Consider the following 25,779-nt stretch of genomic DNA (forward strand, 5'->3'; position numbering starts at 1 on the left):
TACACATGCTCAGCCTGCTGAGCATTGAAATACCACCACCAAATACCCCCATGTGGCCTTTGGCTTGTCTGGACACTTTCAGGAATATCTTGGACTTTTCCGTATACTTTTTTATGAATGAACTATAAAACTGCTCTTTATCTCCTTACTTAGCATTAGCCTCTCCTTCTCACTGTATAGAAAAATGTAGGGAATCTTCTTTTTAAAAATTAAAGATTGGAAAAAAAAGAACCTGTAATCTGACAAGAGACTGAAAATGGACCCTGGATGGGGGGAAGAAAATCTAACCTCTCACTTATGAGTCTGAGCCTGAGCTAAGATGTGCAAAGAATGCAGGAATATGGCTTCCATACTGGAACTGTAGCCTTTGTGTTACAGCTGGAGTTCAAGAACAAGGGCCAGCAGTCTCCTGCTACACAGAGCCTCTTTAAGTGTCACACACAACAGGCCCAACGAACAGAGGTGACTCATTTCTTCTTTCTTGACGCCTGACTTCCTGTACATCCTACTGTGTCCAGGGACAACAAATTAATGCTCAGAGCAGAGTAACTAGGTATAGTTGAGTAGATGTTAAAATTCTAAGAGCTAAACTAAGCATTCTACAAAAAATGAGGCCAGAGCCAAGGAACCCAAAGACACTGGGCCCATCACTTGTCCATTACAACTGCATGTAGAAAGCATGGCATGGCATTTCTGAGGAGCTGTGAGGATGTAGGAGACCATCATGCTCAACCGCATCATTATCAAAGCTCAGTGCCTAGTGTTAAAAGTCGGCTTTGAAAGCTCTAGAAAGCTGGAGTGTAGCTCATTGGAGAGCACTTAACAGCACATCTGAGGCTGGGGCGGGGGGCTGCCCCCAGCACTGAAGAAGGAAATACAAGAGTGTTATATAGCTAAAAGCCAGGCATGGTAGCAGATGCCTGTAATCTCAGCACTTTGGAGGTTGAGGCAGAAGGATGAGATTTTAAGGCCAGCCTGGGCTACATCCCATTAAACACAACAAAATTATAGTCTATTTCTGATCAGATGCCTAAGTCCAAGTACCATGATATCTGCAGTATTCCCATGCTGTCTAGAGTGTTCCCATGCTGTCTGGAGTACTCCCTCCTTTTTAGGGAAAGAAGGCAGAGGGTGGGGGAAGCCCACGAATCAAACAGACTCTCTTCTGGGTTAGCCCTGCCCTGCAGAAGCCAGGGCTCCCTTACCCTGGAAATGTAAACACTGGGTTGTGAGGGTAGACAGCTTCACACCCAACTGCCTCCTGGGGCTTCTGACTTACAACCTGAGGTCCTGGCAACCACAACACATATCTGGCTGAGTTGGTTTTTTGTTTTGTTTTGTTTTGTTTTTGCCCTTACAATCGTACACTGCTGAACTAAGGTCATGTTTCTAAGTGGTCTCTACCACTGGACAGAACTGAACTGTTCCAGCTAGAGCTGAAGTCGTGAAATGATAGTTTGGATACCCTGCGCTGCAGGGCCCCAGTGTTTTAGAAACATATACAGTGACTAGACAGTGGTAACAGTTGCCTCCTTTTCAGTTCTGAGGCCAGAACATCACATTCCTCAGCCTTTACACATCTGAGACAATCTTTTGCTAAAGAGATAGTGTGAGGCAGCATCAATACTAAACAGCCACTGAATTCTTCGATGTCCAGGAGCCATCTCTGCCCAGGAAGGTCTTGAGTTGCCAACAAGCACCAATTCCCTCAGGAGCTCCCTTAACGAACAAATGACAACTTCTCCCCATGGCCAAAAGGTGAGAGGGAAGGAAGGAAGAGTGGAAGAGCAAGGCTTTGTCTTCAAGTAGAATCATCTAGTCCTCTGTTTGGTCGCTCAGAGTTGCACTTGCAAAGCCGGTCCATAATGCCTCGGAGCATAGGCTGGACGATGCCCAAGAGAGGCCTCTTGGAGGGGTCACCATCCCAGCATGCTTCCATCAGCTGCCAGCACTCCTCATCAAACACAGGAAGACGCTCTGGACGGGTCCCTGGAGGAGAGCGAGGAAACCAGCCGATCAAGCAGAGCTGGGAGAGCAAAGAGCGCAGGCTTCCACTGCAGAGACGGAGACTATAACCTAACAGGAACGGTGAAAACCAACACACTGGCCTAGGAAAGCCAGCTCTAGAAACGGTACTTGAGTGCTATCCAGTAGCAATGGTTTGGTTTACAGTAACCCTTTTGCATTCTATGATGGTCCGCCTGATGTGGTCATGCTGTGCAGTGGCCAGAACATAAGGGGGCCCTGCTGTGGAGCCCAGGCTGCCTGTTCTCAGTGAGGGAGTCAAAGCAAAGCAGCTTGGTGGCTCTTACCTCTGCGCACATTGTTCCAGAGATGATCTTTGCTAGCACACCTCTCGAATGCCTCGGGGAGCTTGATAGAGCCTGAGCAGATATACCAGAAGAGGATCCCAAAAGCATAGACATCCACGGAATTGTCATACTTTCCTACAGTGGAGACAGATGAGCAGCAGTGAGCTGCCACTTTGCTTCTGCAGGTCCTTACACAAGTTTTAAAGCTTTTCACATCTATTGTTCTTCACAACTTGCTTGGTAGGCAAGGCACACTTGTAATGCCTACTTTACAATCTAGAAAGCTAGATGCTAAGGCAGCTGAGAGATGAGAATTTGTCAAAAGAAGGAAACTCATTTTAACGATTTTAATGGCTTTATCATTTTAATGGGACAGTCTGCAAGATCAATTCTAAAAGGCCATATTAGAGAAATATGGATGGGAACCAGAAAATAAAGATGATAAAGACAAAGATTAACAGGTGTGGTGCACACCTGTAATTCCAGAACTCAAAGAGACAGGAAGAAGGGTCATTTGAAGCCAGTCTAGGATACATAGGAAGATCTTATCTCTCTCTCATAGGAAGATTTTAAAGGCAGAGAGGAGTCTAGACTTGGTGGGCAGCAGGTCTTTTTTTTTTTTTTTTTTTTTTTTTTTCAGAGCAGGGATACAAAAGAATAACCTATTTTATAACAGTGTCCTGACAGCAACAGGGTGGACGACAATGAAGGGAATTTAAATAAGCATCAGGCAAGGCGGAGTTACAGCAGCAGGGCAGGATACAGTAAACCTAGGAACAGAAAGAGTCCATTTGGCCCCAGTGAGGGTCAGACACAGCTGTTTATCAATTCCCAGTTCTTCTGTGTGTCAGCCAGGGAAGAGCCAGGTGACGGCCTCTATGGAATGAAGGGAATTCAGGGCTGGAGAGGGAGCGCAGTTCTTTAGAGCACAGGTGCTCCTACAGGGCCCGGGGTTGGATCCCTAGCACCCACATGTAACTCCAGTGCCTGGGAACTCAACCTCTTTTGACCTCCCTGAGCACCAGGCACACTCTTGGTGCGCATACATACATGTGGCAAAATATTCATATACATAAAATAAAATAAATCTAAAAAAAGAAAGTGAAGTGCATTGCTAATTTTTCCTCATATCAATACTAGCGACTGAGCTGTGACTTCTTTCCCATCTTCCTTGGCACAGTACCATCATTCTCCATCTACTATGGCTCAGAGTTTCAATCTTCCATGCCAGCCATTCTTTTCTAGTCAACACTCACATCAAGGCAGTAAACAAAAGCTTCCCCATTGTCTTCTGAATTTATCTCAAATCTGTAACCCTGTTTATTTCAGCATCAGTACCAACCTAACCATGGACACAATCTTTGCCTAACTGGGCACCTCACACGATTCTTCTCCTTCACGTCCTTTCCACCAATGGCTGTGAGCTGGTCCAGGCATATGTCCTCTGCCACCCTCCCCTGCTCAGAAGCTCAGCACCTCCTTATTTGCACAAGACCCTAACCCTCCTCAAGGTTTTCAGTCTATGGACTTCTTGGACCTTGTCTGTCACTATTTGCCAAGTGGATTTCTTTCCTGTCATAAATATTTCTGTTTTGCAGTTCCCTTTGGTATTTCCCCTTCTCCAGCCTCCAGATGTTTCTCATGACTGGACTGTAGAGACAGAAAGGCCTAGATTCAAATCACAGGGTCAGGCCTTCTACCTCAGTGTTTTAGGGGTCAGTTACTGCATCAATTCAGTCCCGATTTAATCTATGAATCTGACATAGAAATATACCAACATCACCACAGGCTTGCTGAAAGGATGAAGTAAAACAAGATCTCCAGAGACATACCTGCCCTGCCTTCTGCAAAGTGGGCACTCAGTCTTGAGTTCCCTTCCCACCACCTCTTTTTCTAGCTAGGACTCAATGTCAGCCCAATCCTCACTTCTACCATAACTCCATCCAGCACTCCAACCTTAGTTTGTGCTTTCACTCTGCATCACAGTACATCATAGCACCTATAATCTAGCATTTAATGCTGCCTTACACTGCTTCCAAATGACTTTACCTCTCAGTATATCTCCATGTCGATAATAAGTTCTTTAATGACAGGTTCCATCACCTACAAGTTATTCAACCGAACTTTATGACTAAGTAGGTGCTAAGTGTGGCAGTTACAGCACCAATAGCCCAGACACAGCCAAGAGGAGACACAGCCGAAAGAGTACTTGGCAACTCCATTACGTCTCACCGTCTCTCATCCTTTCCCTCATCCTCTCCCTGGTCTGCTTTCTCACTGCCTGTGTCAGAGCTGCCGGCAGGACCTGTACACACTACTTAGCCGAGGGGAAGCACCCCAAGGCAGAGTACTGGGGTCTGCCTAAACCCACTCTTGGCCCTCCAGTCTTACCTGTGAAAAGTTCAGGGGCCATATGGATGGGTGTCCCAACAATGCTGCCTGACATCATAGCTTCTGGCTTGCAGAATCCTAAGTCAGTGATCTTGGCACGGTTTTGTTTGTCCAGCTGCCAAAAAGAGCAAGTCAGAGTCACCTTGGGTCGGCACACCCAGCCTCAGAGCAGTACTTAGTGAGTCCTGCCTCCAGCCTCCCTGTCTCAGACTCCCTTCTGTCACTGTCCTCCTCCCCACAGTGAGCAACCTGCTGGCAGGGAGTGTTTCCCTCATCTTTATACCCCTGGAACATGCTAGGATCCCTAGACTCTTGGAAGAGTGAGGATGAAGGTCTGTAAGATGAGGAAAACATGTTGGCACCTGATTTCCCTCTTAGTCAGCTGAAGTGACTCTTTAATTCTTAAGGCTCTAATACAGGGCTAGGGCGTACCTCTGTGGTAGAGACCTGAGCCAGCATGCACAGACCCTGGCTCTACCCCAGCACAGTAGAGAGAAAACAATGGTACAAAAACAAATCAGCACATACCGATCCCAGAGAATCAATGTGTCTCATCTGGTGACTGACTGTCTCTTGGCTTCCTATCTATAATTTTTGGGCTATCTTTCTCTCCCCCAAACTGCAACTTCATGGGGTGTTGACAGGTGATTATTAGAAGGTATTTTTTCTCTAAATTATTACATTTTATTTATTTACTTTGTGATATAGACCAGAGGACAAGTTGTAGGGGTCTGTTTTCTCCTTCTACTCTATAGTAACGGGTACCATAGTTTGTGAGCCATCTCAGTGACCCTGATGGATGTTTTCAAGAGGAGTCAGTCAAAAGATTCCTACGGTTTAATGCAATGGGACCTTTTAAGGTGCGTTATGCACGTTAGCTCTCGTCTAGCATCTCTGATCAAGCCCTAAACAATGACAAAGACCTGGACCCCTCAAAAATACCAATGACATTAACAAAAAAGGACAAAGGTTATTCTAGATTGAAGAAGGCTGAAATAGCATGGTAACAAGATATACTGCAGCATCCTTGGATTAGATCCTAGGTTACAGACAGACAGACAGACAGCAGACAGACCGTATTTGGAGCAACTGGACATAATGGAGATAATAGCAGAATATATATTAATAACAGTACTGTATCAATGTTCTGATCTCTCAAGGTGGCAATGGCATCTTCATTGTGTAGAAGATTCTTCTTAGGAGAGACAGACACGCTGGCATATTTAGGATTGAAGTGTTATCAACAACTGACCTTCACGTGGTGCAGGAAGACAAACAGAAATTACAACTGAGTGAATATCCTGACAGGAACACAGGATACAAGGAGTCTGGGTTGCCATTATGCCATTCTTAACTTTTCTATGAAGTTAGAATTTCTCAACAGTGGGGGAAAGTGTTTGACACAGGCGCTCGGTTGAAATTGCTCCTTAAGCTTCACTTCAGGACACCATCCACCCGCCATCGCGTCACCGTGCCTGCTTTCACGCAGACTTTTCCTAAATCCAAGTGCCTTTTTCGCGACCCTCTGCAGCGGCAGGGATCCTCTCTGAATAGAGCTCTTCCTTACCAGCACGTTTTTCAGTTTGATATCCCGATGGACAAGCCCCTGGCTATGCAGAAAGCGGATTCCCTCCACCACATCCAGAGCTATCTGCAGACGCGTCTCCAGGGTCAGCCCAGCCTGGGAAGACAAAAGAGCCTGAATGTCACAGGAGCCCAACTCCTTGACCCAACTGAGACTTCCAGTTGTGAGCAACTAAATGACTTACGGTGGCACAAAAGGGCAGAGCAGTGAATGGGAGGTGCAGGAAGAACAAGCTGTACAGGACGCAAAGCAACATGAAGCCCTTTGCAGGGGCAGCTGGTCAGCAGGACCACATCCATATCAGAGCAGCAGTTCAAGGACTAACAGCATCTCAACTCCCAACATCACAGTGACTCTGGCACTGCCTCGAGGAAGATTTGCTTTCACAGGCTTGGTCAGCCCAGGTTTGAGTTTATAGGCTCCAACTCCAAAGGCACTCTGATTACTTTAACTTAGAGTCCTCGTGATTCTGAAAACCGCCCTATTAATTTCCTCCAGGATCCTCAAGTGGATCTTGGAGCCCATTTACAGGAAAACTCCAGGTTTCCTGAGATAAAGAAGGAACTACTTGGAGTCTCCTCTTCATCTCACCAATTTCTTGTGACTCCTGAAAATATTCCTCCTGTTTTCTCTACCTTACTTCTGAAAGTCTCCCTGTAAGCTCATATAGGAGAATCCAGACACTGAGATCAGCTTCTCGCTCCTTCTACTCAGCTCCAGTGAAGGGGACAGATAAGAAAAACCTAAATCCCTTACTGGTGATTTATTTTTTTAGATGAGAGTTTAAACTCAGCATTCAACTGAGTTCCACCTTTATTCAAATGTAATTCCTCAGTGGCATACCCCAATTTATTTTTTAAAAAATCAAGATCACATAACAAGACCATATAAGTGACTTTGTGGCTGCCCCCACCCTACATCTCTCTCATACACTACATAAATTGAGTGTATGAGAAAACAAGAGGAATATTTCTTAAATGTGCCTGGAAATTACATATTTTGCTATTATCTAATGATGCTTAATACAAGGCCTTGCACAAAATAGTCTCTAATAAATACTTGTTCACTTAACAAATACTGGCTTTATCCAGAAGAGTAATAAGAAGCTATTTTATTCTTCCAAATAATCTGTATTTTCATCATACCACGGGACATCAAAATGGTAAATAAAATTAAAGGAAGGTGGCACCTTCCTTTAATCCTAGCACTCTGGAGGCAGAGGCATGTGGATCTCTTGTGAGTTAGAGACTAGCCTGATCTACATAGCAGAGTTCCAGGCCAGCCAGTGCTACATAGTGAGACCCTGTTTTAAAAAACAAGCAAATAAACAAAAAAAAAAAAAATTAAAAAGTAGTGAATAAAAGCATCACAGAAATAGACTGGGACAAAAATGGATTCTGAGAAATGTCTGACATTTTTCTGGAAATAATGCAGCAAAGCCAGATTAGTCCAACAACTTCTGTGACCATCAGAAGTCCTGAATAAACAGGAAAGGATGAAGTCGAGGAGGAAGGGCGGAGCGTGGCTCCAGCTGGCTCTGGCCTCCCTCACCTTCAGCCCCGTGTAGAGGTCCCGGTGCAGGCGCTCCATAATGAGCAGTACCGCGATGCTGGAGCCGCCGCCGTAGCTGTAGTCAATGACCGAACCGTGCAGATCCACCAGTCGCTCGTGCTTTGGCAAAGACCTGTGAGAAAGAGAAAGGTTGGGGCCGCCACACTCGGGCTCTAATTCGGCATGAGATGCCAGGGTATAGGGAGAAAGAACCTCACAGTCACGCTTAGTCCAAGTCCAGACAGAGGGAAAAGAGAACTACTTCTCCACCAAGGTAAAAACTGTGGACAATCAATACTGACAGTCCTTAGTGACTAAGAAAGATAACAGAATGAAGAGCTGAGGAATTATGATGGGAAATGATTAAGCAAAGATAGCATGTCTGGCCTAAATCTACAAACTCTAGTTACGTTACGTTTTGAAATCCAGGTATATAGAGAACAGACATACTGTAGCTTGTGGCACAAAACTAATCCAGCCTTTGGCTTCTCTGGTCTTCCCCAGAGAGATTAATGAAGCCAAGACCTACCTCATGTAGTGAAACTCCAGCGCCAGGTCATTCCAGTGCTTCTCATCTGGAGGGACAACCGACTTGAGGGCACAAGGGAAGTGTCCCCCCCAGTTGTCACACAGGTACACCACACCATATTGGCCCCGGCCTAGTTCCTGGCCTAATTTAGGTTTACCTATAAGATATAAAGACAGCAATAAGGCAGAAGGAACAGGAACTCACCAGGCATTCTCTTGAAGATTCTTAGATGCGACCGGCCTAGAGGCCAGAAGTGTAACCATACAACCATGCAACGGGAAGAAACTCAAGAGTTGTTCCAACCCAGGAGAAATCACTGAGCTGGGTGATTCCGAATAAACTTTGATCTTGTTATTCATATTACGTAAGCAGCAGAACCAAAATGAATTCCGAAGCATCACTAAGTGCTGAGGCAGCTTTGCAAGGCAGGAGCAGCCTGACACTGGGGTTCTTGGAGGCAGGGAAAGGAGTGCTGGAAGACCCTGCATGTCCTCCATTCACTTGGAAAGAAACAAGGACTCACGGTGAAGCAAGACATCCTGTAAAGACCGGCTTTCCAGTGAAAGGCGGGCCAGACGGGGGGCATGGTCTTTTCGAACCTTTAGCCACAGGTCTTCAGTTTTCTCCAGACGGCCAGAGTGGCCAGCTTCTAGCTAGGAGAAAAAGACAACACAAGACTCAAGTCCTCACCTCAGCTTCTCCACCTGATACATAGAAATAATAGTATCTCCTTCACGCCAACGACCGTGAGAACTGAACGGCAAGTACATGACATATTTAACACAATGACAGTCATCTTCCTCTTAGATAGATATGAGTATTCATATCTAGTCATCCTCTCTCTCTCTCTCTCTCTCTCTCTCACACCACACACACACACACACACACACACACACACACACACACGCTCCCGAAGGGAGCACATAATTATGAACTGGTATTAAGTTAGAAAGTCATTCCTCTGTCATTCATTCTTAAAATACAATATAAACTTTATATTTAAATGTGTACTCTTTTTTTTTTTTTTTTTTTTTGGTTTTTCGAGACAGGGTTTCTCTGCGTAGCTTTGCGCCTTTCCTGGAGCTCACTTGGTAGCCCAGGCTGGCCTCGAACTCACAGAGATCCGCCTGGCTCTGCCTCCTGAGTACTGGGATTAAAGGCGTGCGCCACCACCGCCCGGCGGCATGTGTACTTTTTATACTCTTTTTCATTCAGTTATATGGGAAGAAATTAACTGTACTCACTCCAACTTTTCTAGAGTTATAAAAAGATCCACATGAAAAATATGGTGATGAAACTTTCTATAACATATTATTATTCTTTAACAGAATAAAATGTACTGATTTTTAAAGTATAAGGATAGCAGAGAGCAATTCTTTGCCTCTTTTCTGCTTATTCCAGCCTTCGCTCCTTTCCTGCACACCTACCTGCCTCAAGGACGCCGCAAAAGCCTCATGAGAACTATTGAGCCGAGTGCGGAATTGGCTGCAAATGCTCTTGGCCAACTTGGAGGCGCTGAGGCTCTCGATGGCTTCCTGGGCCACCTTCCTCTTCCACTCTAGAGTGATGGTGGGTGGGCTCACCCATGTGATGCGCTGGATGATCTGCCAAGACGAGGACAGTAAAGTCACTGACGGAAGGAGGAGGAACTCCCAGGCAGCTCCAAAAATGCCCTTCCTTCACTCATCAGGAGCAGCTCTTAATGTAGGAGCCTAGGAAATCCAACATCATCTCTAACTCCATCTACCTCAAAACCAGGGTTCAGCCAGAGGAAGGCACCAAAGACCAGTAAGCCTAACCTAAATGCTCACAACTCTCCATATGTTACACTCCAGGCCAGGGAGTAACTGATGACTCTCCTGAAGCAGTAATAACTCTACATAGATGCAAGTCCAGGACAGGAACCACTCTTGGCCCCCGGCAACAATGCCTGGTTTTTCGTGTGTGCTTATTTTGTTTGAAGCAGGCCTCTCTACACAGCCTTGGCTATCCTGAAACTTACTATGTAGACCAGGCTGGCCTTGAACTCACAGAGATCTGCCTGCCTCTGTCTCCTCAATGCTGGGATTAAAGGCGCATGCCACCATAACCAACTCAATGTCTAGATTTTTGTTGTTTGTTTACTTGTTTGCTCTTTTGGTACCGGGGAATCAAACCTATGATCCTGCATATATTATGCAAACCATCTATCACCAAGGTGTATTTCCAGTCCCAACAATACCTACTTTTAAGAAAACATTTAGGCTGAATAAAAGAAAGATGAAGAAACTAGTGAGGTGGAATTTTGTGGCTTCATCAAGTGTTACATAAATCTATGGCTTTTTAAGAGTTAAGGGGAGCATTTGTAGTCATTAATTGAGAATAGGCATACAACAGAATTCTCTCAGAGAGCCAAACCAGAATAATGGCCACCCTACTTTAACGGCATGATCTAAGACTCTGTTCTGTTGGAGAGTCTAGGATGTAAGTATCCCGACACAGATAGAAAGACTTCTCTGAGGAGCACTCACCTGCTTAATTTGTTCCCAAAGCATCCTTGTAACTGAGGACCCAGAGTGGAATGTGACTTCAACATGATAAGCGGCATTTAAAATCTGAAAGAGAACAGTGAAGAAGTATATACAGATAGTCATTTCGGAACAACTTCAAGAGCAAGTCCAAGCAAGCTGGGTGTGGTGGTATACACCTTTAATCCCTGTACTTGGGAGGAAGAGGAAGAAGGCGGGGCTCTCTGAGGCCACCCTGTTCTACATAGCAAGTTCTCAGCCAGCCAGGTCTACAGAGTGAGAGTCTCCACCCCACCACCCCCTCTCTCTCTCACACACACACACAGCAAGCATAGTTGGCCAGACACAGACCATGACTGTAATCCCAGCACTTGGGAGGTAGAGACAAGAGAATGAGGAGTTCAAGACCAGCCTTGACCAGAAGAGCAAGTTCAAGGCCAGGCCAGTCTTGGCTACATGGTCCCCACTCCTACCTTCTGCTGCCCAAACAAAAGAATTAGTCCAGCCTGAATATTCACAAATTTATCCCTCAATATATAGAGAGTCAACTCAAGTTCATCACCCCTACTTTGTGACTAATTAGGTTCTTTACTTTCTATTCACTTTTATCAACCATGACTTTACAGTTCATCAGCACCTCCCCAGGCAGTAGTCATGTAGTAGGAAAACAAAATGAAATTTCAACTAGACTGTTTCAAAGGGAAATCCTTGGCTAATTTGAGGTTGGGCTTGTGTGTGCATTATTCTAGATGTTATCTGTGACACAGTGTCTTAGCGACCATTCTTTTCATACCTGTTTGAGATAATTGCTGGTAATATGAACTGAGACATCCTGTGATTTTTCAAGGCTCTGCAGACACCGTTCCAGAGTCCCAACAAAGCTTTCCCGTAGGTAATCCACTGAGCTGATCAGTTTGTTGGCCACCGCCTGGTTAAGCCTGGAGATGATGAGCTCTTGGATCTGTCGGATGCAGCATTTGATCTCTCTGGTGCCTACTGTTTCTCCATTCTCAGGGACAATGACATCTACAGAGGTAGAGACTACACTAGTTAGCAGTGAAGGAAAGGTACAGACACACTAAATAAAGGCATCTCCCAAGTCATCACCGGTGAACTACCGTGATGGTGGCCATGAAAAGATATGGTTGGAGCCGGGCGGTGATGGTGCATGCTTTTAATCCCAGCGCTCAGGAGGCAGAGCCAGATGGATCTCTGTGAGTTCGAGGCCAGCCTGGTCTACTGAGTGAGATCCAGGACAGGCACCAAAACTACACAGAGAAACCCTGTCTCGAAACATGCCCCCGCACACACAAAAAAAAAAAGAAAGAAAGAAAAGATATGGTTGGCTATCAAATTCTGACTCTTAGTATGATCAAGAGCCAGGCAATGCTCAGCCACTTACATTAAATAAGATCCTGAAAATGAACAGTTATGTCTAAAACAAATCTGTTGATCTTAGTAGCTTTTAGGTTCAGTTACAGGAGGAAAAGAACACCATTCACTCAGTGGAAACTATTTGAAAGGCACTATATGTAGATAACCTAACTTCATCTTCAAGGGACCTTTGTTGGTATATATTAATGGATATATTCTGTAGGTCAGGAAACAGCCTCAGAGATAAGACAAAGTGGGCACTGTGGTGATATCTTATTTGTGCACCCTAATAAAGCTTATCTGGGGATCAGAGGAAAAAGCCAGCCACTATATTAAACATGGAGGTCAGGCAGTGGTAGTTCATGCCTTTAATCCTAGCATTCGGGAGGCAGAGATCCATGGGGATCTCTGTGAGTTCAAGGCCACACTGGGAACAGAGCCAGGTGTGGTGGCACAAGCCTTTAATCCCAGTGCTAGTTAACCATAGAGTTCTGGAGGTCTGTACAGACGACAAGAAGTGATAGAGCTGGGCAGAAAGAGGAAGTGATGAAGCTGGGTGGAGAGAGGAAGTGAGATGGCAGGGCACAGAAAGGATATAGGCGTGAGTACACAGGAAGTAGCTCTCTCCAGAGGCTGAGGAGTCGGTAAGGTGAGGTGGCTGTGGCTTGTCCTATTCCTCTGATCTCTCAGTTTTCACCCCAACATCTGGCTTCAAGTTTTTTATTAATAAGACCATTTACCAAGTCGTCTTACAGGGCACTGGGAGAAAAGATGAGCAGTCGGGAAGCAATACAGCTAGAATCTGAGCACAAACCTCACTTCCAAATCTAGGATCTTTGTTAAATCTCACACTGTCTGGCTCAGTCATCAGACAAGCACTGATTCCACCTGTGCGGGCACAGGTGTCAAAATTTTAAACCAGCAGGGACAACTCTATACACCCTCTGACTGGCTATGCTTCTGGAGATTCTTTCTCCAGAATTCTGTCCTCACAAATCTCAGACTGTGTGTACACTGCTACTAATTCAATCATTTGTAATAATAAACAGGCTGAAAACGATACAAGGTAGATCCATTAGAAGATAGAATTAAATGAACATTTGAAGAAAGTTCTCTGCAATACACATTAGAAGTTGAAGGGAAATGCAAAAGAACCTAAGGAGGGGAACTGGATGTTTAGGGAACAGCATCCTCATGTGTTTGAATTAAATATCATATATATGCATTTATCTTATTAGGGGGAATGCAGTTCAGTGGTATATTCTCTAGCATGCATGAGCCCTAGGCTCAATTCCCACTACTATAAAACAAGGGGAAAAAATTGACATGTAACTCCCTACATAGCCCAGGCTGACCTCACACTTAGGATTCTTCTGCCTCTGTCTCCTGAGAGCGGGGAGTACAGGCATATGCCACCACACCTAGATTAAAACATAAATATTTTCTAAAGTACGTACATCCTGTTCCCCAGCATACATCCAAGACCATTATTTAAAAACAAATAGCAACCGAAATCTGGTTCTACCAGATTATGTGCAAGCCCTCTTTTAAATCACTTTATTATTGCTTCAAAGTTACTCAGAAAGGACTCAGAACAAGGCGAGAATCAGACATTGAATTGCACCTAATACGTAGCTCTTTTTTTTTTTTTTAAAGATTTATTTATTTATTTATTATGTATACAGAAGAGGGCGCCAGATCGCATTGCAGATGGTAGTGAGCCACCATGTGGTTGCTGGGAATTGAACTCAGGACCTCTGGAAGAACAGTCGGTACTCCCAACCTCTGAGCCATCTCTCCAGCCCAATACGTAGCTCTTGATGTGTGTGGGTTCACAGACCTACAACGCACTAAGCAGCGTCAGACACTGAGCTGCTGGCTCCAGGTACTTCCACAGCTCCTCCACTAAACACTGTATCGAAGGCACTCAACTTGGTGTGCCTGCCACAACCCACTCCACATTACAGTGTCTACCTAACCCTGCTGCCCCGGCCGGCTGTCGCCGCCGCCACCGCCGTCTGTGGGTAAGACAGCAGCACTGGTGTGCTAGGATGCTTAGTGACGGGTTCAGAGGACGTCCTAGGACTTCACTGACATGAGCCTTTCTCAGCCATTAAAAATCCCTCTATTCATTTTTACTGAGAAAGGAGAGGAAAAAAAGAAGGAAGGAAGGAAGGCAAGGAGGAGATACTTGGTCTTTTGCTGCAAGGTATAAGACGATGAATAACCCCACGTTCATCTTCTTCAACTCTGGCATTTCAGAACGCAGAGGTGTACACTGAAGAAGGTGAACTATGACAGCAGTCACAGGGGAAAGGCGTGGGGGTGAAGTGAGCACAGATGACGGAGACGCAGCACGAGTGACTGACAAGAGCAGCATCTGAGGCAGGTCGGAGGTGGGGAACTGCAGAAAAGTAAACGGCATTTCAGCTTTGCGGCTGGACACGTGCGAAGAAGAGGTCGAGGGAGTGTGGGGGGGACAGCGAGCTGTGAGGACCAACCCGGCTAGAACTGCAGGAAGATGACGAGTGGGACCAAGATTGGCCCAGGTGACAAAGGCTCTGGGAGCTCTCGGAACAGACTGGACTCAGTACTAGCCTGTGGAACAGTAAGCCAGCACAGATGAAGCAGAGAAAGAGAGAAACAAGCTAGGAGACTGCTTAGGTAAAAATACTTCAGGCCGACTAAAGACAGAATGGAGCAGGAGTGTTTTGAATGCTTAAATCCCAGCACTTAGAGAGGCTGAGACAGGAGGATTGCCTCAAAGCCAGCCTGGGTTATACAATGAAATCCTGTCTCAAAAGATACACAGAAAAGCAGAGCATAGGTAGATATAAAATTGCAAGGGACTCATGGGTACTTGACAACTAGTTAAACAAGAGAATTCAGGATATGCTGAGGCTCTGAAGCTGGGTAACAGGAAGAAGGGGACATCAGAATAGTTTAAGCCAGAGGTTCTCAGCCTTCCCAATGCTGTGACCCTTTAATACAGTTCCTCATGCTGTGGTGACCCCCAACTATAAAATTATTTTGTTGCTACTTCATAACTGTAATTTTGCTACTGTTATGAATTATAATGTAAGTATCTGATATGCAGGATGTCTGATGTGTGACCCCTGTGAAAGGGTCTCAACCCACATGTTGAAAACAGCTGGTTTAAGCAGTAAAGCACTGAACTCTAAAATACGGGTTCAAGGACTGGGGGGGGGGGGGCGCGTCCCTTTAATCCCAGTACTCAGGAAGCCAAGGCAGGTGGATCTCTGTGAGTTCGAGGCCAACATGATGAGTTCCAGGACAACATCCAGGGCTACACAATGAGACTATGTTAACAAACAAACAGACAAACAAACAAACTCTCTCTCTCTCTCTCTCTCTCTCTCTCTCTCTCTATATATATATATATATATATATATATATACACACACACACATACATATATATACACATATACATACATACATACATATATACATATAAAATACACACACACACACATACACTCAAGAATGAGACTGTCTCAGTTCATAGTCTGTCTCTATTATTTACTAGTTGTAGCAAAATCGCTTACCCTTTAAGCCTTTTTGTCCCCTCCCCTCATCTAAACAACGAAACCCAGCAGACCCTATGCAGAGAAGGTTCTGACAGACGGTTTGGGCCCCCGAGATGATGTGCATGTGTGCTCACAACTGGAAATCTAGACAATAACTGAAAACAGTGTCCTTTGAATTACTCTGCGGTAGAGCTGCTGCTCATGCGTGGAGAGTCAAACAACCGTCAGCACCAAAAGCCCTGACTGATGGCTCTCCCCAGTTTTATTAGCAGTCATTTGTGATGGATGAGAGACTGCCAGAAATGCTCAACATGCCTTGGGAAATTTTCCTGAGCTGGGTTTCAGGAGCAGCCTGAGGAGAAGATAAGACCACAGGACAAAAAGCAACCCAGAGAGGCCATGCTGACAGAGCCAAGGTCAAAGTACAACACAGTAAATTCTTCAAGCAGCTCTTCTCAGGAATCCTGGGATGCAGACAGAAGGTGGAGAGTAGAGAGCGCTAAGGATAAACTTAGGAAAAGCTAAGCTCATGGCCCACAGAGGAATGAGTGAATCTTAAGTCCATGAAAGCAAGAGGCCACCTCATCTAAATGATTAAGGTGCTGTGGTAGTTCGAATGTAACTGGTCCCCATAAGCTCCTAGGGAATGGCACTATTAGGTGTGGCCTTGTTGGAGCAGGTGTGGCCTTGTTGGAGGAAGTGTGTCACTGTTGGAGCTGGGCTTTGAGGTCTTATATGCTCAAGCTATGCCCAGTATGGACATAGACTCCTGCTGCCTGAGGATCAAAATGTAGAACTCAGCTCCTCCAGCACCATGTCTGCCTGCATGACACCATGTCCCACGATGATGATAATGGACTAAACCTCTGAAAATGTAAGCCACGCCATTAAATGTGTTCCTTTATAAGAGTTGCCACGGTCATGGTGTCTCCTCACAGCAACAGAAACCCTGACTACGACAGGTGCCCTCTTGCTGGACTTAAGAATCAGGGTATTCAGTTTCTAGCCCAAGGAATCAGAGGCCTCTGCAGTCCCGGCACTCACCAAGCTCTAGAACCTACCCTTAAACTCCATGTTGGCAGCGTCATCCAGGAGTTCCTCTTTCATGGTGTTCAGTGTCTCAACAATCATGTCCTTCATTTCCTCCTGCTTTCGGTTGGCAATATTCATCAATGATTCATACAATTCATTCTCCTTTTTTCTAGTATATTCTAGACGTTTGGGAGTGATCTGCAGGTCCCGCTGCATGTCAAAAGCCTGGTTAATAAAGATGTCAAGGCAGTGGCAATGCACCACGTTCAGAGCCTTGGCTGCGTCCACTAGGCGGGTCTGTAGCAGCTGGTGAGAAAATGTACTCAGTTGTCTCAGCTTCTCACTTTGCTCCACCAACATGCTCTGAGCTTTGCTGTCCTGGTCGGAGCCTCCACAGTTCCTGTGGCTGCCACTCAGATAGCCCAGCTCCACTAGCTGTCGATACAGTGGTGATCTGTCACACTCTGCTCTCCCACTGGACGGGTCCATTATCTCTAGCTTGGGTGCTTTGAAAAAGAACACGGGAAAGGAGAAATACTTTCTGATTTCCTGAAGCTCTTGCTCATCCCTCTCAGAGAGTTCATCTTTGTGAAGTGCATAGGTTATCACAGGCAAGAAATCATTGGCCAAGTCACCCAGAACATCGACGGCAGGCCGGTGGCTGTGGCATGGCGCCACCACAATGTCCACTTCCTAGAAGGAGAGGGGTCAGGTCAGTACTTCAGGGTGGGAACCAATCCGTACCTCCCTTGAGTTTCACCTACACTGGGACCAACATCTAGATGAATAACGGAGCAATTGGACTTGAGTGTACCCCAGCCACGTGTCCACCTCCTTCTTGGTTCTCTACCCCCTCCTGTGACCTACAAAGGCAAGCATTCATGTAGATAGTGAAGCTATGTAGAAAGGATGGCAGGCCCAAATTCCTATTGATTCCCCATGGAAAGGAGACAAATAGTGCAAGAAAAATGGATTCTTAGGGCAACCATCAGACAGGAAGTAATCCTTATTCTTCCTCTTGCCTTCCTCTCACATCTCCATCCCCACCTGCCAGCCCTGATAACTCCAGCAGCTTTTAACTGTTGGTGTGTAAAGCATGTCATACCTTACAGTCTTTCCTGTTACAGAACCCCTGGCACTCTATTTCTCCTTATCTACATTCAACACATCCACAGTGTACTCAGTAAAACTCATCTTGTTCAGACAGGAGTGGCGGCACATGCCACCTGGGACACAGTCCAGTCCAGGCCAATCTGGGCTGGAACCTAGGAAATTCCTATCTCAGAAGGGAACAGGAAGAAAGAGGAAAAGAAAGAGAAGTGAAAAAGGAAAATGATGAGAAGAGGGGAAGAGGAGAGGAAGAACTAGAAGGGGGAGGAAAGAAAGAGAAGAGAAGAGACTGTTTCCCTGTTAGCCTATAAATCCTTTCAAGGAAGAGGCCATATTTACTTACTCACTATTAGAATGCCAATGTCTAGCACAAGTAAATCCACAATATAATCAGTGGTTGAACCAAGAGACCATTCTGCAAACTGCTAGCCAAGGTCACCAAACATTGCCATCCTTTCCAAGACTCCACAGATGTTGTAATGGCTCAGTCAAGTTTCGCTGTGGTAATACCATTAAGAAGATGATCACCCGGGGGCTGTGGGGGGGGGAGGCTCCCTGGGTAACAGCACATAACAGAACTTCCTCTTAACTGATGGATATTCCCTATCTGTAAGGATGCTTCCAGAATGCCCTTTGGCTTTGAAATCAATCCTCTATGGGTCTTTCCCTCTTCTACAGTTTCTGCTTTTGCCTTTTTCTCTCTCTCCTGAGGAGGGGCACATATTTCTATCTAGTGGACAGTTGCTCCTCACCTCTCTGAAACTATGTCACAAATGTGTGAGTGGGGACTCTGGCCAATCATGGATTATGTACATAACTACACAATTCCTGTTGCCTGCGGAGATCTACAGAGTTAACTTACAGAACAGATCCTACAAAGCTCCAAAAGAATTCATCCTACATCTGCTCAAGTTTAGTCCTTAACAACTGCCAAACTGAATATTTATTTGAAACCTAAGACAAGTTTGTTGTTTGTTTTGTTTTTTTTTTTTTTGAAACAGGGTCTCTCTTATGTAGCCACCTGCCCTCAGACTTGCTACACAGCCAACACCACAAGCCTTGAACTCCTGATCCTCCTTCTACCTCCCAAGTGCCTGTACTCCAGGCCTGTACTCATCTTCTGGGCTGGAAGCAACTTTCTTCTTTTTACATTTTACTTTGTGTGTGTGCATATGCGTGTGTGCGCGTGTGCATGTGTGTGCACATGTGGAATTAAAAAACAACTAGCAGAAATTGTTCATTTTACCATAGGTCAAGCTGTCAGGTCTGGAGGCACACACATTAGGCCATTTTGCCTGCCCTGGAGGTATCTATAGTTGATAAAATGTATTTTAAAAGGAAATCCCGAGATCTCCTCCCCTCTGATAGCCTTCTCTAGCTATGAAAAGCCAGGGAAAGCTGGCCTGTGTTTCTATCCAGCGCCTGTCTTCTATTGACCCTGATACGGGTTTGTACTATATTTTTGTTTTGTTCATCTTTTCTATTCTTTACAAAGCACAAGTTCTCACCTTCTTGCTAACAAAGAACTAAACTTGCCAGGCTGTGGTTTAAGCCCAGCAGAGGTAGTCAGATCTCTGAGTTGGAGGCCAGCCTGGTCTATAGAGTAAGTTCCAAGACAGCCAGGGCTACATAGAGAAACCCTGTCTTGAAACATCCCCCCACCCAAAAAGAACCCTAAACTGTATTTTCAGGTAAGTCACATGACACTTTAGTCACCTGAACTCCAAGGAATCGAAGAGTCTTTCAGCATCTCCTCATTTGTAATTTGAGCAAACTACATCAATCCACCCACTCCTTACCCAAACCCAGGTCAAGAGGAATTGCTGTTTCATCTCTGCCTCAGATTGCAGGGAGTGTGTTCTAGTTGGAAAACATGTCTGGCTCTCATCTTGCTGTCCAGAACAACCCTTTTTACTACCCTGACTTACACATACTGGAATGTGAGCAGTCACTTCGGGGAATCATTTTCAAAATGCTGGTATGTAACAAATTTCGAGGTTTAGATTGGAATACACAATTACATAAATAATAATGAGAACAGACTAAGAGAGTCCTAAGGACCAGAGGGAAAGCGAGAACGAGAGGAGGAAGCTGGTCTCTGTACGATGGGGTCAGAGGACGGACTCTTCAGAGTAGGCTCCGTCCTCATCATCGGAGGCTCGCTGTCTGGTTTCTTCTGCTGTGCTGCACACTCCAGGCTAACTGGTCCACTCAGTTCTCCTGTCTCAGTTCAGCTCCCACCTCGCTGAGGACACTGGGGTTACAATGCTTGCTGGCACATCAGGCTTGTCAGGAGGCGCCAGATTGATTTTAGGCCTGCTTTCACCCAATGAACCATCTCTCCAGTTCATACACTAGATAAAATATATACAGGTTTGTTTTGATCTTTAACCCAGCTCCTCTAACTATACACCCCCACCCCTGAGACAGGTCTCATGTAGCCCAGTTTGGCCTCAGACTTGCTGTGTTGTCAAGAAGGATCCTGAACTCCTGATCCTCCTGCCTCTACCTCTGAATGCTACATTACAGACATGCATTGCCATGCTTTCCTTATGCAGTGCTGAAGACTAAATCCTGGGCTTCCTATGTGGTAGGCAAGCACTCTACAACTGAGCTATACCCCAGCCCCCCAGATGTATTGTAGAAAGATATAATCAATTTTATTATAGGAAGAAAGCAAAATATTTGAAATCAAAGTATTATTTAGAAAATTTTCGCTTGAGGGAATTCATAGTTGGTACTGTAAACCTGATCAAAAGCCCAAGGCTGGAAGGTCACAGGCTGTAGGAAGGAAACAACCACTGCTTCCTTGCTAACTAACCATGTTGTCAAACAGCTGGCCTCAGCCTTAGCCAACTCTGTAGTGGCCAGCAATTAACTAGGAACTCAAAACTGGTCAAAATGCTGAGATTATGTGACTGGGCCCTACATAGGATATCTCTATAACCCCACATGCATTAAGGCTTCGGGAACACAGTGGGAAGGGGGTAGAAAGAATGTAAGAGCCAGAGGATGGGGAGGAGGGCTGAGAACCGCCATCTTCCGGAAGACACGGCCAGGGTACCCATGAACTAGCTGTAGCTTTAGTCACCTGCACAAGATCAAGTCAACAAGACCAGTCAACATTCCAACAGGCAGCACTAATTGGACTAAATGGTCACAAAAAATGGGTGAGGGTGGACACATGAGGTGGAGATGGGGACATGCTGGGTGCTTAGAAAGGGTGTGAGGGAAAGGGTTGAAGATAGAAACGATGAGGATTTGTTTACATTAAGAAATGTCGCTCCACGAATCCAGCACTCAGCAAGCAGCGGATCTCTGTGAGTTCACAGCCTCTAAAGTGAGCTCAGAAACGAAAACAAAAAAGTCGAAAAACCAAAAAAAAAAAAAAAATTGTCAAAGAATAAATATAAGATATATTTCATCAAATTAATTTTTTTAGAATAATTTTATTTGGTTAAATTTTATAAAATAAATTTTCAGGTTTTCCTCAAAGGACCACTTTGTGCATAAGGAAACCATCAGCCAAAACTGTCAAGTCCAGGACCAACACCTACCTTTAAGAGAACAGAAAGAGCCGGGCAGTGGTGGCGTACACCCTTAATCCCAGCACCCAGGAAGCAGAGGCAGGAGGATCTCTGTGTGTTGGAGGCCAGCCTGGTCTGTAGAGCTAGTTCCAGGACAGCCAGGGCTACACAGAGAAACCCTGTCTTCAAAAGCAGAGAGAGAGAGAGACAGAGAGAGAGACAGAGAGACAGAGAGACAGAGACACAGAGAGAGAGAGAGAGAGAGAGAGAGAGAGAGAGAGAGAGAGAGACTGACTTCATTTACCCATAGGTACCAATTCATTAAAAGATAAAGAGTGTCAGTGCCTCCCACTGCAGGAAATGGGCTCTGGTTGGAAAACTTGCTTGACACTCACCTCGGCGCTGCTCAGAACCACTTCTGCTGCTGCCCTGACTTCTGTGTGCTGGAGAGCGAGCAACCTTTAGGGAAGTACTTTCTGAAAGTTAGTGCACAGTACATTTCCTGAGCTCACTTTTAGGACTTGCTATACATAGCCCCCGCTGGCCTGGACCTTACTACATATACTCTGTTGTCCTCAAACTTGTGCCAGTCCCCTGCCTCACATTTGAAGTGCTGGGATTACAGACAGGTGCCACCACACCTGGCAGATTAAGGGCTTTGTAATGATATATTGGCACTTTTGAGAAAAGCTGTATACTCCTAAACCTCTGCGTTGCTGTTTTGCGGTGTTCTGTTTTGTTTTAGGGGTTCTGTTTTTGTTCTGAGACAGGCTTTCTACGTATGTAGGCCTTAAACTCACTATGTAGCACAAAGTAGGCTCCAACTTGTAATCTTCCTGTTTCAACCTCCTCCGTGCTGGAAGGACGACTACGCCTGGCTATATGTGAATATGTGCTGCACTAAACGAAACTGGACAGAAGATGACAGTTCACTGTGCAGCTGGTCTCCTCCCGTGAGTGCAGGCTGACACTAGAGCAGCAGCAGTCAGTACAACCTAGACTGCGGTGTGACTTGATTCTGTAGTACAACTATGGCTAAGGGGTGACTCATGTGTTATGGGTGTAAACAAAAGGGAAAACAGTGCTATCTTCTGGAGGCAAGAGCAGAAAATAATAATTAGTACTGAGCGGATGAACCAGAGTGGTCCTAAGTCCATCAAAGCCACCTGAGACAGAAGTCTGACCTCAATGGTCTAGTTCATGAAGGGTATATACCTTCCTACCACCCAGAACAGTGCCGATAACTAGACGGCATACAGTAAGGAACTGTGGATTAATTGATGAAGAAACAGTGCTTTTATTATTTGCTCAAAACCACATGCAATCACCATCTAAACTCTTCTACCCTTCAGGTCATATCACACACATTTATCTGAAACTGTTGTTTGAAGCAATAACTAAGCATCTTTTTCCTCAATCAAGGGAAAAATCTCAGGAGATCATGACGAAATCCCTTGATTTCATTTGAATCACAATAGAAGAGTTCTCCTGTAGAACACACTGCACTTTACAGGCCCCAGAGAAGGTTTCCGTTAACCAGCCATTTCTCTGGCAGCATTAACAGAAGGGAGGTGGGGCCTGAGAGGAGGGGAGGGAAGGGAGGCTGCGGTTAGGACATACTGTATGAGAGAAGAACTTAGAAGGAGAAAAAAGGAAAATTTTAAAAAAGAAAGAATGGAAAAGAAAGTGCTCACTATCTCAGACACTAGAATCACAGCTCTTCGGTTCTGCTTTCTGTAGGAAGTGGCAATCGCCAAGAGGCATCAATCACTCCATCCCTGAAGACTGCTGAGTGCTTCCTAAGAATATCTGCTTTACTGGTAGGGACTCCGTAGCTCACAGACACTGCTAAGGCTCAGTTACATAAAGGATGATGGCCTGGTTGGTTTTGCTTCTTTTTTCTTTCCTTTTTTTTTTTTCAACCTGACACAAGCTAGAGTTGTCTCAAAAGAGACAAGCCTGTGGGATATTTTCATAATTAGCGATGGTTCTGAGGGGGCCCAGCCTATTGTGGGTGGTACCATTCCTGAGCAGGTGGCGTGGGTTCTGTAAGAAAGCAGGCTGAGAAGTCATGAAGAACAAGCCAGTGAGCAGCACTCCTCCATGGCCTCTGCTTCAGTTCCTGCCTCCAGGTTCCTGCCTTGAGTTCCTGCCCTGACTTCCCTCAGTGATGGAGTGTGACCTGAGAGTTGCAAGCTGAATAAACCCTTTCCTCCCCAAGGTGCTTTTGGTCACGGTGTTTCCCACAGCAATAGAGACCTAACCCAGACAGCTGGCTGTTCTGTGACTCCAAAGCTGTATATTCAAGCTGAAGCTGGGAACTGGCAGGTGTCTTGGCTTTTTCCATCCGAAGCCTCAGGTTCATGACCACATGGAAAGCAGCGTACACTAATCTGTAACAGCCCTGCTCTTGTAAAGCCACTCCACAGGGCAGCCCTTGCCCTACCCAGCCTTTTCTTTCTTTCTTTCTTTTTTTTTTTTTTTTTTTTTTTTTTTTTTTTTTTTTTTTTTTTTTTTTTTTTCTTTCTTTCCTTCCTTCCTTCCTTCCTTCCTTCCTTCCTTCCTTCCTTCCTTCCTTTCTTTCTTTCTTTTTTCTTTGAGGCAAAACACTTTATCAGAGGCTTGGGAAGGGCTGTCCCCCACAGGGCAGATCTTCGGCATCTCTCTGCCACTGAGAGAGCCCTCCCCATCTCTGCCTGTTGTTTTCCTCCCCGGCCTCTCTTATGGGCACTTGAAAAGTTTTCTTATTGTTCTACAGGGCTGACTCTGACTTCACTTCCTTTCCTGAACCTTAGCTCTATTATTATTATTAGGTGTGGACGATGTATGAGAGAGAGTACAGGTGGTTGTGTGCATACCACAGATGTGGAGGTCAAAGGACAACTTGAAGAAATCGGTTCTCTCCTTCTCCCACGGGTTCTGGGGACCAAACTCAGGTCTTCAGGCTTGCTCAACCAGTCCCCCCACTGAGCCACCTCTCACCTGCGCCTCCCTTTCAATATTAATTACATAGTGAAGAAAACTCTGCTCTACTTGTCACATTATAGAAAATATATTGACTATGGTCAGTACAAATGCTCTCCAAAGGGAAACTTAAGTAAATGGGTTTCTAGGTCACAAGATGCCTCCTAAGAAACTGGGGTTCCTATGAGGCCATCCTAGAGCTTCGTCCCAGAAGCACAGGGGATGGACAAATCACCTCAATGGGAATCTAAAGCTTTATTCAGCCACTGATAAGGTTCACAGGCAAAGAGAAAATACATGGAAAGAAAGATCTGAGTTAAGTTTCCATACACTTCTGTACTGTAGCTTCTCAAACTTTGTCCTTTCATCTTACTATAAAAGCAAGCCAATGGCAGGCGTGGTGGCATGCCTTTAATCCCAGCACTCGGGAGGCAGAGGCAGGTGGATCTTTGTGAGTTCGAGGCCAGCCTGGGCTACCAAGTGAGTTCTAGGAAAGGCGCAAAGCTACACAGAGAAACCCTGTCTTGAAAAACCAAAAAAAAAAAAAAAAAAAAAGCAAGCCAATGAATTATGAAGAATTTAATTTCTAGTAAGGCTGGATAACTAACGTTAGCTGGCACATGGTCTTCAATTTGAAAAAAAGGAAAAGTCTATATTTAGCTGATTATTAGGGAAGAGACAAATGACTGAAAAATAGGAACTTTGTTCTTTTCAAAAGTAAAAAATTTAAATTGTGTGTGCGCATGTGAGTGCAGTACCTGCAGAGGCCAGAAGAGGGTGTCAGATCTCCTGGAGCTAGAGTCACAGGCAGTTATGAGTGGCCCCACTTGATGGTGATGGGAACTGAATTCAGATCCTCTGCAAGAACACTCTTAACCACTGAGTCACCCCTCCAGTCCAGGAACTCTTCTTAAGAACACTGATTTATTCATCTAAATGGAAGGAAGAGCTTGCTTATTTTGTGCCAACATTGCTGGGTTCTTTATACTTTTGTCTTATTTTAGCTCCACATCAATCCCAAAAGATAAGGATGACTAGGTTCTTCTTACACAGTCACAGAGCTAAGTGACAAACCCAGATGGCTACACAGTTCCTCATCCACCACAAAGACTGTGTTTAAGTGGTTCCTGACGGCCTACTATGTATCAGGAACTGTCTGATCTGATATCAGGGACATTCTGAAAGAGTTAGAAGGCATGACATGCTAAGCAGGGGTCTGAAGAATCCTCTCTCACTGTATGCTTAAGAAGTATGCTTGCTGCAAGGTAGTCTCCATGTGAAACAAGATAGCATCCTTTAAGAATGGCTGAGGTACCACAGAAGAAATGACAGAGCAGATACTGTTCA

General features: G+C 45.2%; 1 protein-coding gene across 1 annotated transcript in view; it reads right to left on the reverse strand.

Moving 5' to 3' along the window:
* Dstyk (dual serine/threonine and tyrosine protein kinase) overlaps positions 1-25,779 on the reverse strand; it is a 48,385-nt gene continuing 22,606 nt past the window's right edge. Inside the window, exons 3-13 of the mRNA XM_028876538.2 lie at positions 16,861-17,524; positions 11,669-11,901; positions 10,879-10,962; positions 9,796-9,972; positions 8,892-9,021; positions 8,369-8,525; positions 7,840-7,972; positions 6,271-6,384; positions 4,704-4,818; positions 2,313-2,447; positions 1-1,989 (exon numbers count right to left, since the gene is read on the reverse strand). Of these exons, the coding sequence (XP_028732371.1) occupies positions 1,802-1,989; positions 2,313-2,447; positions 4,704-4,818; positions 6,271-6,384; positions 7,840-7,972; positions 8,369-8,525; positions 8,892-9,021; positions 9,796-9,972; positions 10,879-10,962; positions 11,669-11,901; positions 16,861-17,524 (2,130 nt within the window). The 3' untranslated portion in view covers positions 1-1,801. The remainder of the gene's footprint in view (positions 1,990-2,312; positions 2,448-4,703; positions 4,819-6,270; positions 6,385-7,839; positions 7,973-8,368; positions 8,526-8,891; positions 9,022-9,795; positions 9,973-10,878; positions 10,963-11,668; positions 11,902-16,860; positions 17,525-25,779) is intronic.

Source organism: Peromyscus leucopus, chromosome 15 (assembly GCF_004664715.2).
Source record: "Peromyscus leucopus breed LL Stock chromosome 15, UCI_PerLeu_2.1, whole genome shotgun sequence".
NCBI lineage: Eukaryota > Metazoa > Chordata > Mammalia > Rodentia > Cricetidae > Peromyscus > Peromyscus leucopus.